The sequence below is a fragment of the Dromiciops gliroides genome, chromosome 4 (genome assembly GCF_019393635.1).
Source record: "Dromiciops gliroides isolate mDroGli1 chromosome 4, mDroGli1.pri, whole genome shotgun sequence".
Lineage (NCBI taxonomy): Eukaryota > Metazoa > Chordata > Mammalia > Microbiotheria > Microbiotheriidae > Dromiciops > Dromiciops gliroides.
The window spans coordinates 465,416,600-465,429,867 of NC_057864.1; the positions used below are offsets into that span (position 1 = coordinate 465,416,600).

At 46.3% G+C, this 13,268-nt stretch overlaps 1 protein-coding gene across 1 annotated transcript in view; it reads left to right on the plus strand.

The window, feature by feature from the left end:
* The window catches only part of RPH3AL (rabphilin 3A like (without C2 domains)), a 181,863-nt gene that overhangs the window by 36,020 nt on the left and 132,575 nt on the right, over positions 1 to 13,268 (plus strand). The window contains exons 3-4 of the mRNA XM_044004398.1: positions 5,768 to 5,881; positions 12,679 to 12,822. Of these exons, the coding sequence (XP_043860333.1) occupies positions 5,805 to 5,881; positions 12,679 to 12,822 (221 nt within the window). The 5' untranslated portion in view covers positions 5,768 to 5,804. The remainder of the gene's footprint in view (positions 1 to 5,767; positions 5,882 to 12,678; positions 12,823 to 13,268) is intronic.

A 13,268-nucleotide genomic window follows, 5' to 3' on the forward strand; every position in this document is an offset into this window, starting at 1 on the left:
GCTGAGGTCCTAATCCCACTATAACTAGCGCTACCACTAGTGACCTTGGGCAGGATGCCCTTCGGTTCTCACCCTGTCCCCTACCCCCACCCCGCCCCAGTGGTTGGAGTCAAGGAGACCTGTTCACTGGTGATGTGGGGACCCAGGGCCAGCAGGATTCTGGCTAGAGGTAAACGCGTGTACGCCAAGGGGGGCAGCACAGGAATGAACAAGAGAACCGAAGTTCTGTTTGGTGTTTCCTTGCTGCCCCTCCTGTCTCTGGGCATCTTAGGAAGTGGCCAAGATGGAGAAAAAGGCTTTGTCAGCCAAGTCAAAGTGTTTGCTATGTTCCCGGTCACTAGGTTAGAAAACAGTCTGCTGGTGATTTCCTGCTGAGATGTGACTGGCCTGATGGGGTGCTTCCTGTGGCACCCTGGGGCTCGAAGGTCAGGCAGTGTGAACTAGGATCTCTCCCTCCTCACCCCCATCTCCCCCATCCTTGGCCCATGCCGTCTGGGCTTAATCGTCTTCCTGGGCTATGGCTTTCTCTCTGTTGATGGATTTTCATTTCAGTCATTCTCGGCCCCTGAGAAGCAGCCCATGTCCTGCCCATTGGTGGTGATAAATAGGTCCTCTCTCTAAAGGGATGGATGGAAAGAAATATATGATGCTCTCCTGTATGCCATGCAGTGCCTAACCTCACAAGCAGAGGGGAGTGAAAGTTCTCCTCTGTGGACATGCCCGTGTCCAGAGCCTCCTCCCAGGCTCTGCTTAACCCTCGCTAAAATCCCAGTCACAGAACTGGGCAGCCCATAGGACTGTAATCAGAGGTGGGTTTTTTTTTTGCCCTTGGCATTTCGAGGGAAGGCTGGTCCAGACCTCCGACCACGCCCTCTGCTGCTTGTAGGGTTAACAGCAGCTGCCTCCCTTGTGGGGAGGAACATTTGATCTGCTTCCATGACAATTTGCTTTCTCGTCAGTTTTTCCATGAATAGATTACCCAAGCGTCCTTCTCTTTCCCTGTATCTCCTGCCTAACCCCTCCCCCCCTCAACTTCCTCCCACTGGGTCCTAGGCTGTAAACATCAGGTCTGACCTGGCAGGGTACATAGGTGTCAGATCAGGGCTGGAGAGGCAGTGAGTATATGTATATCTGTGCACACATATCTCCCCCTCAACAGCTTTTTCTTAGTGTATAGCTGAACCTCCCTCTTGCCTTGTATCGTACTTACTTGGGTTTCTTATCTTGGCTTCTCTGCTAATGTGTGTTGATATGGTGACTTTATTTTATCTTCCTATCCCTGGCATAGTGCCAGGCACATTGTGATCCATTAATTGATTAATAAATCAAACCACAAGCATTTATTGGGTCCCTACTGTGTGGCAGGAAATGTGTTAGAATGGGGGATACAAAAGCAAGGAATGACACCGTCCCTTAATAAATGGTCCTTGAGTTGCATTGCATTGTGACTGAAGCTCCAGAGGTCAAGGTAGTGGTGGGTTTCATTCCTAAGGAGGCCAATTAACTTCTCTGACTCACAGCCACAAAGAGAGTCACAGACCTCACGGATCATCTTGAAAGTGAGTGCCATTGGTCTCAGAGGGGTCTTAGATTTAGAGCTGAAAGGGACTTTAGACATCATGTAGGGCCCCACCCTTCCATTTTGCAGATTCGGGAACTGGGCCATAAGGGTTAAGTGACTTGCTCAAGGTCACATAGGGGGTGGGTAGCAGAGTCAGAATATGAACCTGGGTGCCTTAACTTCGGATCCATTGCTTTGCCACTGAGTCATGCTCCCTCCCCCCAAAGATCACACTCCCTGACGTGGCTGCAACAAATGCAGGTTGTTTTAACTGAGAACCATGAATATAAGTAATATAATAACAATAACAACAATAATAATGATAATAATAAAAATTCCCACCAACCAGAGTCATACAATCTAACTATGCCCTGCTTTCAATGCCCAGAGGTTACTTCCAAATGTAATGTCTGACTGATTCTATATGAGAACTCAACACACACACAGCTACTCTTTTCTCCTAAACATCATTTCCCCTTCTCACAAACATCCAACCTCAAGTTTTCCTTCCTTCCCTCCCTCCCTTCCTCCCTCATTCCCTTCACCCCTCCCTCCTTCCCTCTTTTCTTCCTTCTTCCTTCCTTCCTTCCTCCTCTCCTCTCCTCTCCTCTCCTCTCCTCTCCTCTCCTCTCCTCTCCTCTCCTCTCCTCTCCTCTCCTCTCCTCTCCTCTCCTCTCCTCTCCTCTCCTCTCCTCTCCTCTCCTCTCCTCTCCTCTGCTTAAATACTTACAATAATGTGGAGCCTAGGGCATCCCAAGGCAGTTTTCCATTTTGGGGCAACTCTAATTATTAGGAAGCTTTTCTATTCATCAAGTTGTAATCTGCTTCTACACAAATTGTCACATTTTTCCTGGCTCTGCCCTCTGGACCCAAGCAGAACAATTCCAATGATGTTACTATATGGCTATTACATGGCCTTCAAATATTGGAAATTTGGTGTCCCTCCCCTCACCTCTTTCCAGAGGCAAGGAGCCACAGATCTGGAACACTCGCTGCAACATCAGATTGTTTTCCCAGTATGTTGATTTGACTTTGCTAATTTTTTTCTCTTGGCTCCTCTTTTAAAAAAAATTAGCTTTCCGTTAGCTACATGAAGCATTCCCACTTCAAAGCATCTTAGGTCCTCAATGAAAGTACTTTAAAAATCAAAGCGTCTTAAAAGTGAAAAAAAAATTGTCTAAAGGAATGACTTTCTCAGAGGAGAGTGGAAGGGATATAGGAGGAAATGTAGGCAATATAAAACAAAAGATACCGATAAAATATATATTAAAAACAAGAAAATAGACATATCTTTCCCATAAATATTTTCTCTGAGCTAAACATCCCCCAATCCCATCAAATGACTTGACTGGAATATAGTTTTGAGTCCTTTCACCATCCTGACCACTCTTCTTTGCAGGCATTCTTCTTTGTCAATGTTCTTTCTTTCTTTTTTGCGGGGCCATGAGGGTTAAGTGACTTGCCCAAGGTCACACAGCTAGTAAGTGTCTGAGGCTGAATTTGAACTCAGGTCCTCCTGAATCCAGGGCTGGTGCTCCATCCACTGCGCAACCTAGCCGCACCACTTTTTTATACTGAGTCAGTCCCAACTATTCCTAAAACCTGTTCCCTTATTGGCAAAGTGATCTGTACTACTCAGGTTCAATATTAGAGTGCAGGCTCCTTTTAAACAGCAGTTGTTTCACCCTTTATATTTGTATCCCTGGTAGTTAGTACAGTGCCTGGCTCAAAATAAGTATTTACCAATTTTCATTCATTCATTCATTCATTGTTAGAATGCTAGCTCCTTGAAGGTAGGGACCGTATCATTTTTGCCTCTGTGTCCCCAGTTCTTACCATAATGCCTGGCCATTGTAACCACTTAGTTAATGCTTATTGCTTGATTGAGTTGCAGTGAGAAGGAAGGAGGTAAGTTGTAGCCCATTGCCCGCCTTGGGGAGGAGAGCAGTGGGCAAGGTTCGGGAGCCAGCTTTCACTTCTCTAGGGGTGATGGATGATTCAGGAGTGTCACTGTGGGCAAGAAGGCTCGCCTGTTCTCAGAGCAGTTAGTGGAGAACTGTCTGAATCATCAGGGAAGGGGCAAGAGAGAGGCTGGACTTAATGTCGAAACCAAAGCAGCTGCTTGGTCCTTTCAGCAAATTCCCTTCTAGTCCTTAAGTATGGGGACCCAGTAAGGGATTCTGTGCCCCTGCTGAGCAAGACCCCATGATGCCTCTTTTTGACTAATCAGGTAAAAGAAAACTGAAGGGGGGAAGGAAGCTAGGTGGCGCAGTAGATAAAGCACTGGCCCTGGATTCAGGAGGACCTGAGTTCAAATTCAGCCTCAGACACTTACTAGCTGTGTGACCTTGGGCAAGTCATTTAACCCTCATTGCCCCGCAACAAAAAGAAAAGAAAAAAAAACTGAAGACAGGTCCCTCTCATCCTTTCCAAATCCCACCTTAGATAATAGCTGTCTGACTGGTCAAATCACATGACCACTGAGTGCCTCAGTTTCCTCATCTGTAAAATGAGGGGATTGGATTTGATGGCCCTTATGATGCTTTTAGCCTGGATTAAATAATATTTATAAAGTCCTAGGGGCAGCTAGATGGTGCAGTGGATAAAGTACTGGCCCTGGATTCAGGAGGACCTGAGTTCACAGTGCCTGGTACAGAATAGGTGCTTAATAAATGCTCATTCCCTTCCCTTGCCTTTAAGTCACAGTGCCTATTTTTTGCAGTCTCCCAGTTTTTAGCAGCTGACTTCTGGGAGCCTTATTATGGTGCTTAGCTCTCTGCTCAAATGCTTCCATGCCTGTCAAACCTTCCACCTCTTTGCTCAGGGCCAGTGGAAAGTCAAATTTCAGTATCCAACCCTTGGGATGGAGGGAGACAGCACTATACAGGCTCTGGAGGCACTGTCCACCTATTACCGATGTGACCTTGGGCAAGGCCGTGAACAAATGAAGAGGCTGGATTAGATGAACTCTTCTGGCTCAGAAGCTCCCATCCTCAGCCACCCTTCTGTAGCCCTTCCTGTCTCCCGTTGTATTCTAGAAACTCCCCGTCCATGTACCTATTACAGTTATTCCTTCTACATCTTGACTTTCCCCATCGAGGTTTTTATATGTCATGGGTTGGCATAAGAAATTAAATGGGAATTGGGAGGAGTTTTGTGGAAGCTGCAAATGACACACACAGGCTAGCAGATGATGCAGAAAAGGCTTAGAAACTCAGAAATGCATAAAATATAGTTTATAGTATTGTATTAGTATAGGATTGTATAATATCAATTTATTTTATCTTTTAATTCCATAATAATTCAGACTTCTTCTCTGGTACAAAGGGAGGGCCAAAACATTTCACGTGGCTATTCCAGATCCCAAGGGCTCCACACCCCTAACAACCCCCCTATGTGGAAGGAATAATTGTACATCTTCTCCCTCTGGAAACTGATGAACTCCCAACAAGCCAAGCTAATGGGGACTTGATGCAGTCAACACTGGGCTCTATGGCTTTCTAGCCCTGGAACTACAAGCAAGACCTTTAACCTGTCTGAGCCTCATTTTACTGTGAAATGAGAATAATAGGACCTGTAGTACCCACCTGGAAGGGCAGTTATGAGGCCCAAATGAGAGAATGTCAAGAAAGTGCTTTGTATAAATGTCAGCTATTGTAGTATTCTCTATCTCCCCTCATGGGGCCCTTGTTCGATAAATGGTTGTTGAATGAATGGATAGTTGGGGTAAGGAATAAATTAATTTCATGGAGCAAATGAGATAATGATGTGTAAGGCTTTGTAAATGCTAATGTGTTATGTAAATGTCAGCTACTTAAAATATTTTTTACATTTTAGATTAAATGAATATTTATATTTAATTTTTATTTATTTATCATTATTAAGTATTTCTTTTGTAAAAGAGGATCCTAAAGAAGGGAGTGCTTGACCCAAAGGAATGAATCTCTAATGGTAGAGTTCTGGCTATCAGTGAAGGGAGATATAATGGGGACGTGGGATATTTCCAGTATCCTTCAAGCAGTATCACATGACTAGCTGCTTATCTCACACACACACACACACACACACGGCCTTATCAGGACTGGAAGTGTCCAGATGTCCAGTGCCTCCAGCACTCTGGTCCTCGGCTTGGGTTACTGGCTCACTCACAACCTATTCAGTGACCTCTTCTCTTTCTCTCTTCCCTCATCCTCCGTCTTCTTTCAGATGTGACGACCAGCTACTTTTTCAGCCTCCTCAAACCATGTCTGACACCATCTTTGGCAGTGGGAAGGACCAGTGGGTGTGCCCCAATGATCGACAGCTTGCCCTTCGAGCCAAGTGAGTGCCCTCAATGTTGCCAGGGGCCACATGGGGCATTCCTGGATTTTCTTTCCTCCTCTTGACACTCCTTTGGCAGGATCTCTGCATTCCAAATGCCTTCCTCAGTGAGGTGGCAATGATAATAATAATTTGGGGGCAATACTTGGAAGTGTGCTTGAGCTGGTTCAAAATGTCTCTTTGGAGAGAGTTGATTGTTAAATTTCCACTGTGAACATTTACATCTCAGAAATCTGTAAATGTTACAAAGTCAGGGCTTGGTTTATTGTTTTGTGATTGTCTAGGCTTAAGAAAGTGACAAAAAAAATGTTAGCAATGCAGTTTAAACTTCAAAGTATATTTTGCATTGAGAGCTGATAGTTAAACATTAACTAGTACACCCCTGCCCATACCTATGATTTCATTAATGTTGGGAGCTCTGTCTACAAATACAAATTAGCACCTGCTCTGTGATTTATAATCTTAGGAAGGTGCATGGGACACTGGGAAGTTAAGAGACTTGCCCAGGGTCTCACCTGGCCCGTAGTGTTAGAGGTGGGATTGGAGCCCAGGTTTTGGCAGTTAGGTGTCATGGTAGATAGAATGATGAACGTCAACCTAGAAAGAACTGAGCTGAAATCTTTCCTCAGATACTTACTAGCTGTGGGACCCTGGGCCAGTCACTTAACCTAACCTCAGCCAGCCTCAATTTCCTCATCTGTAAAAATGGTGTTGATAATAGCATCTGCCTGAAAGGGTTATTATGAAGAGTAAAGGAAATAATATGTCTAAATTATTTTGCAAGTATTAAGCTTGAGTAGTTTTTAAGTCATGCCTGACCCATTTGGGGTTTTCTTGGCAGAGATACTGGAGTGGTTTGCTATTGCCTTCTCCAGTTCATTTGACAGATGAGGAAACTAAGACAAACAGGGTGAAGTGACTTGTCCAGGATCACAAAGCTAGTAAATATCTGAGACTGGATTTGAACTCAGCTCTTCCTGACTCCAGGCCCAGTGCTCTGTTCACTGTGGCGCCACCTAGCTACCTGAAAGTATTAAAATGTTCTATAAATGTTAGCTATTATTATTTCTGACTCTAAGGTCAATTCTGTATGTCACAGTTGCCTTTCTAATAATAATAATAATAACCAATTTTGACTCAGCTTTAAGGTTTTTACACTACATACATTATTTTATTTGAGCCTCACAAAGACCCTGTGAGTTAGATACTATGTAAAATGACTTGTCTAGGGCCATGTGGCTGGTCAGTATCAGGGGCAATATTTGGACCCAGGTCTTCCTAATTCCAAATTCAGTTCTCTTACCCACTGGGGACCTAGACCAAAACAAAAATAATCATGCATGCCACAGGGCTTTAAAAGTGAGAGAGAGCGCAGGGAATTCTTAATTAGACACTATCCCCAAGCCAGGGCCAGGCAGCAGGGGACTGGGGGAGGTGGAGCAGAATCATCACTTGTCATAGAGAGTGTAGGGAGAAGAGCGAGGCAGCATTTCTGCACATCTCTGAAGCTGATTCGGCATGTTGGCTCCCCATCACTCCCTAGGATTGCCTCCTCCATTAATTCCTGTCAGTTTTGACCCCCCAGCCCCGCCACGGACTGCGGGGAAGGATGGAGTCCTAGGTGAGCCTCAGCTGGCTCGCATTTTCCCTCCTCTCACCTCTCCTCTCTGCTCTTTCCTCTCATTGTTTTGTTCTCTTCCCCTTCATTCTCTCCTCTTTCCCATCTCTTCTGTCTTTGCTCTCTTCTTTTTCTCCTTTCCCCCTTCCATTGTCTCTCCTCTCTGTCCTCTCTTCTCCCCCTCCCCTCCTCTCTCCCCTTCCCTTCCCCTTTTCTTCTTCCCCCCTTTCTCCACCCCTTCCTCTCTCCCTTCTTCCTTACTGTACCCTAAGGACAAGTTTCATCTGACTTGTGTCTGAAACAGACCTCGTATATTGGCCCATAAGTGAGTTCCTTGGGAGGTGCATTTAGCTTTATATTCTGCACATAGTAAGTGCTTAATAAAGGTATTCATTCATTCATTCATTCTTCCCTTTTTTTGTCCCTCTCTCCCCTCTCACTCTATATTTCCTTTCTTCTCTCCCCTTTCCCTCCCTCCCTCTCTCCTCTTTCCCTCCCTCCCTCCTCTTTCACTCTCTCCCCCTCTCTCCTCTCTTCCCTGTCTCTCTCCCTCTGTCCATCCCTTCCTCTCCCCTCTGTCCCTCCTTCCCCCTCTCTCCTCTGTCCCTCTCCCTCCCCCTCTCCTTTCTTCCCTCTCTCCCCCCTTACTCTGTCTCTCTCTTCTTCTTTTCTCTCTCCTTCCCTCTCCTGTCTCTCCTCTGTTCCTCTCCCTCCCCCTCTCCTTTCTCCCCTCTCTCCCCTCACTCTGTCTCTCTCTTCTTTTCTCTCTCCTTCCCTCCCCCATCTCTCTCCTCTCTCTCTCTCTCCCTCCTCTCCTCTCTTTCCTCTCTCCTCCCTTCCTCTCTCTTCTCTCCCCCTTTATTGAGGTGGAGAGCTGGTGAGAGATCAGCACCGTTGCTCTTGGAGAAGTGACCTTGGCCACTTCTCCTATTCCAGAGCTGGGCTCTCAGACACTGGTGGCGCTTTTTAGAGCTGCAAATGCCTTTTCATTTTGCCCTCCTGGGGCCCGCTGCCTGCTGGGGAAGGCCATTAGTGCCCAGCACTTCCGTGCCCTCCTCCCTTCACAACCCATCTCCTCCAGCCAGCCTCCCCAGCCCTGGTCACCCTGACCCCGCCAGGCTACCTTGTCATGGGACATAGAGCTGAGGATCCTTCGGTTCGGATCCTTCGGTTCTGTTCCCTTCAGCAAGTGTTTATGGGGCCTCCCTCTGTTAGGGGCCACGTGCCGGGGATCCCCCCTGCCCTCAGAGTGCTTACATTCTGCATTGGGCTGGTGGGCTTAACTCACTTTAATTGGACACAGTTATTAAAGCCTCAGGGGCTGCCATCAACATTGTAGAACATTGCTTCCATGTATTTGCATCCAAAAAGCATTTATTAAGCACCTACAAGGTACAGGAGGCGCAGTGCTCAGCCCCAGGGTCACAAAGAGAAAGGTGAAACAATCCCTGCCCTCCGGAAGCTTGCATTTTACTCTGTCATACGTGTTGTTTGTCCTTCATCCTCTAAGAGAACATCGGGGTGATGGCATGACTTGCACTGAATTGAACTGAAGTGAGGGAGGGCTGTGCAAAGTCACCAGCCTCACTCTCTCCTCCAGAGCCATATGGGTCCAGTGGTGAGATATATATATCAAGACGACTGGGGATGGCCCTGAATATTTAAGGCAGTTGGGGTTAAGTGACTTGCCCAGGGTCACACGGCAAGTAAAGTGTCTGAGGTGAGATTTAAACTCAGGTCTGCTTGACCCCAGGGCCACTGCTTTATCTGCTGTACCACCTAGCTGCCCACTAGCTTATACATTTAGAGATGGAAATACTATAGAGGTCATCTGGTCCAACCCCATCCTCTTCCAGATGAGTTTATTGAGGCCCAAAGAGGTCAAGTGGTTTGCCCAAGGCCACACAGAAAGCACAGGCTCATGTAGGACATTTCATCCAGGTGTGTGCCTAAGGAATTGTTACTTTTTACAAGATGAACGTTTATAAAATACTCCATCAGAAAACACGTTTTTTATTCATCAAACTAAAGAAATGAATATTTGAACTTAAGCATAGCATAGCAGTCCATACATTAAAACTAAAAGAATACATCTTGCTGTTAAGTGAAAATGTGAAACCACTTTTTTTGGGGGGGGGTCATTTGGCATAAGGAGTGTAAAGGTAAATGTTTAACAAAATGTTCACAAGAAGCACTTTTCAAATATTAAGTTGCATTATTAACATTTTATCCTTCACTTTCTTAAAACTAGACAACGAAAGAATCAGCCACACCTTGGTTTATATTGTTGAATAATTTCCAAAGTGTAAATGCTCACAAAATTGAACAATCTGTTCTTGAGCATATCCCAGCTTGGCACCCCCTTTACAGTATACCTCTAACAGGCGGGGTGTGGGGGGTGTTCGAGAGCACCAGCACGTCTGGTGTGAGGGCCGCTCATGCACCTTTGGCGTCCCTCTTCACCGAGCTCTCGCCTGTGGCTCCAAGAAGCTGTTTTGGCAGATGGGGTATACCTGGCTGAGGGCAATCAACAGGCTTCAAACCTTTGTCCTGCCAATGGACTTCAGTGACTCTGGAAGAGGGAGTCAGGCCGACAACTTTGTACAACTCTGCCTCCCTTAAATTCAATTCACGTGCAAGTCAAGACATCGCCCCATGATGTCACTGGTTCTTTTTGAAAACAAAGAACAAACAACAACCTATAACAGATGGTAAGTGGTAGAGGCTTGAATTTGAACATAGATCCTCTGACTCATCATGTGCATGCTGGATGGAGCAGTGGTTAGACTACTGGACTTGGAGTCAAGAAAACCTGAGCTGGAATCCTGTCTCAGACACTTACTAGTCACGTGACCCTAAGCCACTTATTCTCTCCTCACCTGACTTTCCTCATCTGTGAAATGGGGATAATAATATCCCCACAGGGTTGTTCTGAGGATCAAATGAGTTAACATATATAAAGCCTTCTCGAGCCTCAGTGGATAACACGCTCTCATGTCCTGACCATTTGTGTGTATGTGTTTTCTCTCATAATGAGAGTCAGGATAAAGAAATCAATGGATCAACAAGTGTTTATTAGGTGCCTTCTCTGTCGCCAGGCATTGGGATACAATTCAATCAATAAGCGCTTAGCCAAAGACTGACCTAAAACATACCCTGCCCCCAGGGAACTTACACTCTGTTGGAGGAATCAATGTATACACGTACACACAATACATATATACACATACATACACACAACACACACACATATACATACTAACAAACACACACACATATATAAATAACATAAATAAATGCAAGGTGCTAGGGGGATGTGATGGGCACTCACATAGCAGGTGGCACTTGAGCCAAGCTTTTCTTTTTTTGCGGGGCAGTGAAGGTTAAGTGACTTGCCCAGAGACACACAACTAGTAAGTGTCAAGTGTCTGAGGCCAGATTTGAACTCAGGTTTTCCTGAATCCAGGGCCGATACTTTATCCCCCTTCCTCCCTACCTCTCCGGTGCCTCTAGTTCTGCTTGTTTCTTTAGATTTTCAAAGTGCTCCATACATTTTGGAGCTCATTTTACCCTCGCTGACTTTTTTGTTATAAAAAAGTGTTTACCTATTATACATATTTATAATTCTCTCTCTCACCTTGCAGACAAACGGAAAGAGAATGTCCGCAAACACCGTGTCTCATCTTCCTTTTTCATAAGCCCGAGCTCCCATTTTTTCTCTTTTCTCTTTCTCCTGTTTTCTGTAGCTCTTTTCCCCTCTGAGCCTCTAAAGGCTTCCCCTTGAGGCATCTGGGTTCTTAGCCAATTTGTATTGTAAGGTCTCACTTTCATTGATGCTGAAAGGTAGATGTGAAGGCACCTGAGGTCACATAGTAAGTAAGCTGTCTGTGAAGCCAGTGCCAGAAGCCACCCGATGGTTTAATGGAAAAGAACCAGAGGATTGGGGTTTGCCCCTTGCCTTTGTGAACCCTGGTGATTCACTTCAACTCTCTGGGCCATGGGTCCCTCATCTCTAAAGCAAGGGGACTGCATTAGGTGACCTCTAATCACACTTCTATCTATATTTGAACTCAGGTCGTCCTGAATCCAGGGCTGGTGCTTTATCCACTGTGCCACCTAGCTGCCCCCAAAACATTTTTATTTATAGTTTTGGGTTCCAATTTTTTGGGGATGGGGCAATGAGGGTTAAGTGACTTGCCCAGGGTCACACAGCTAGTAAGTGTCAAGTGTCTGAGGTTGGATTTGAACTGAGGTCCTCTTGAACCAGGGCCAGCGCTTTATCTACTGTGCCACCCAGCTGCCCCCTACCATATATGATTTTTCTAAAGTGCAGTTCCAACCATGTCACTAACCCTAGTCAGTAAACTCCAGTGGGAAGAACTTGAAGGAACTGGAGGGGGGGTGGACCATGGAGAAGAGAAGTCTCAGGGGATATGCCATCGCTCTTCAGGTATCTGATAGGCTGTCATTGGAAGAGGAGTTTGATTTGGTCTGCGTAGCTTCAGAGGGAAGGATTAGAATCAGGGTGTGGAAGAGGCAAATGTAGACGTCAGGGAAAAACTTCCTAACCATTCATTGTCACCAAAGGTCTCCAAGCAGATAGGTGGCTGCCTGTTGGAGATAATGTAGAAGGGATTCTTATTCAGCGGGACTAGAAGAACTCTGAGGTTCCTTCTAGCTTAGATTCCTTGGGGGCACCAGAAGGTTTTGGAGTCAAAGAACCCAAGTTTGAATTCTGTCTCTGCTCTTGACTATCTGTTCGACCTTGGGCAAATCACTCATTTTCCATGGGCCTCAGTTTCCTCCTCTGTAAGATGATGGGGTTGGAGACTTTAGAGGTCATTGAGTTCAAGTCCCTCATTTTACAGAAGAGGAAACTGAGACCATAGAGGCTACACGTGACAGCTAGTGCCTGAGGCAGGATTCACATCCAGGTCTTTGACTCCATATTGCTCCATCTCTCTTCAATGATCTCTAATGCTCTGCGGGTTAGTTACCCTTTGAGGATCTCTCAGTTCCTAGTCTTCTCTCCCCTCCCCCAGTGCTGCCTCCTGTCAATTTGAACTCCCTTGACAGATATCCCCATCTGACCCTTGTTTGCTCTGAGCCGGGGAAGCAGCCCTGAAGGCAGGCACAACAGAGCAGGTCCTTATCACCTTGGCACCTTTGCCATCTCCAGACTGCAGAGTGGCTGGTCGGTGCATACGTACCAGACGGACAAACAGAGGAAGAGCCAGAGCCTCAATGCTGCCGAAGTGGAGGCCATTCTGGAGGTGATCCACAGGGCCGAGAAACTGGACATTCTTGAGCAGCAAAGGATTGGGTAAAAGCGGTGGGCGTCTGGGCTGGGGGTGGCTGCCAGCCAGGGGATGAAGGGGAGAGACTCAGACTTGAGCACCAGGGGGCCTGAGCTCTGCCGAGCTCTGGTCCCGGGGCCTTGAGGAAGTCCACCCTCTGGAGCTTAGGTGGCATAATGGTTAGAGCGTTGGTCTTGGAGTCTGGAAGAGTCAGCAAGATACCAAATCCCACCTCAAATACTTCCCTAGCTGTGAGCCCCTGGGCAAGTCACTTTCTGCCTGGACTCTTGAAATAGGCTGCAAGTTGGTCTCTCCCCATTCCAGTCCATCCTCTACTCAGTTGTCAAATGATCTTCCTCAATCGCAGCTCTGACCACACCACTTTTCTATTCAATAAACTCAGGGGGCTCCCATCACCTCCGGGAGCAAATATAAAATCCACTGGTGTTCAAAGCCATGCATAACCTGTGCC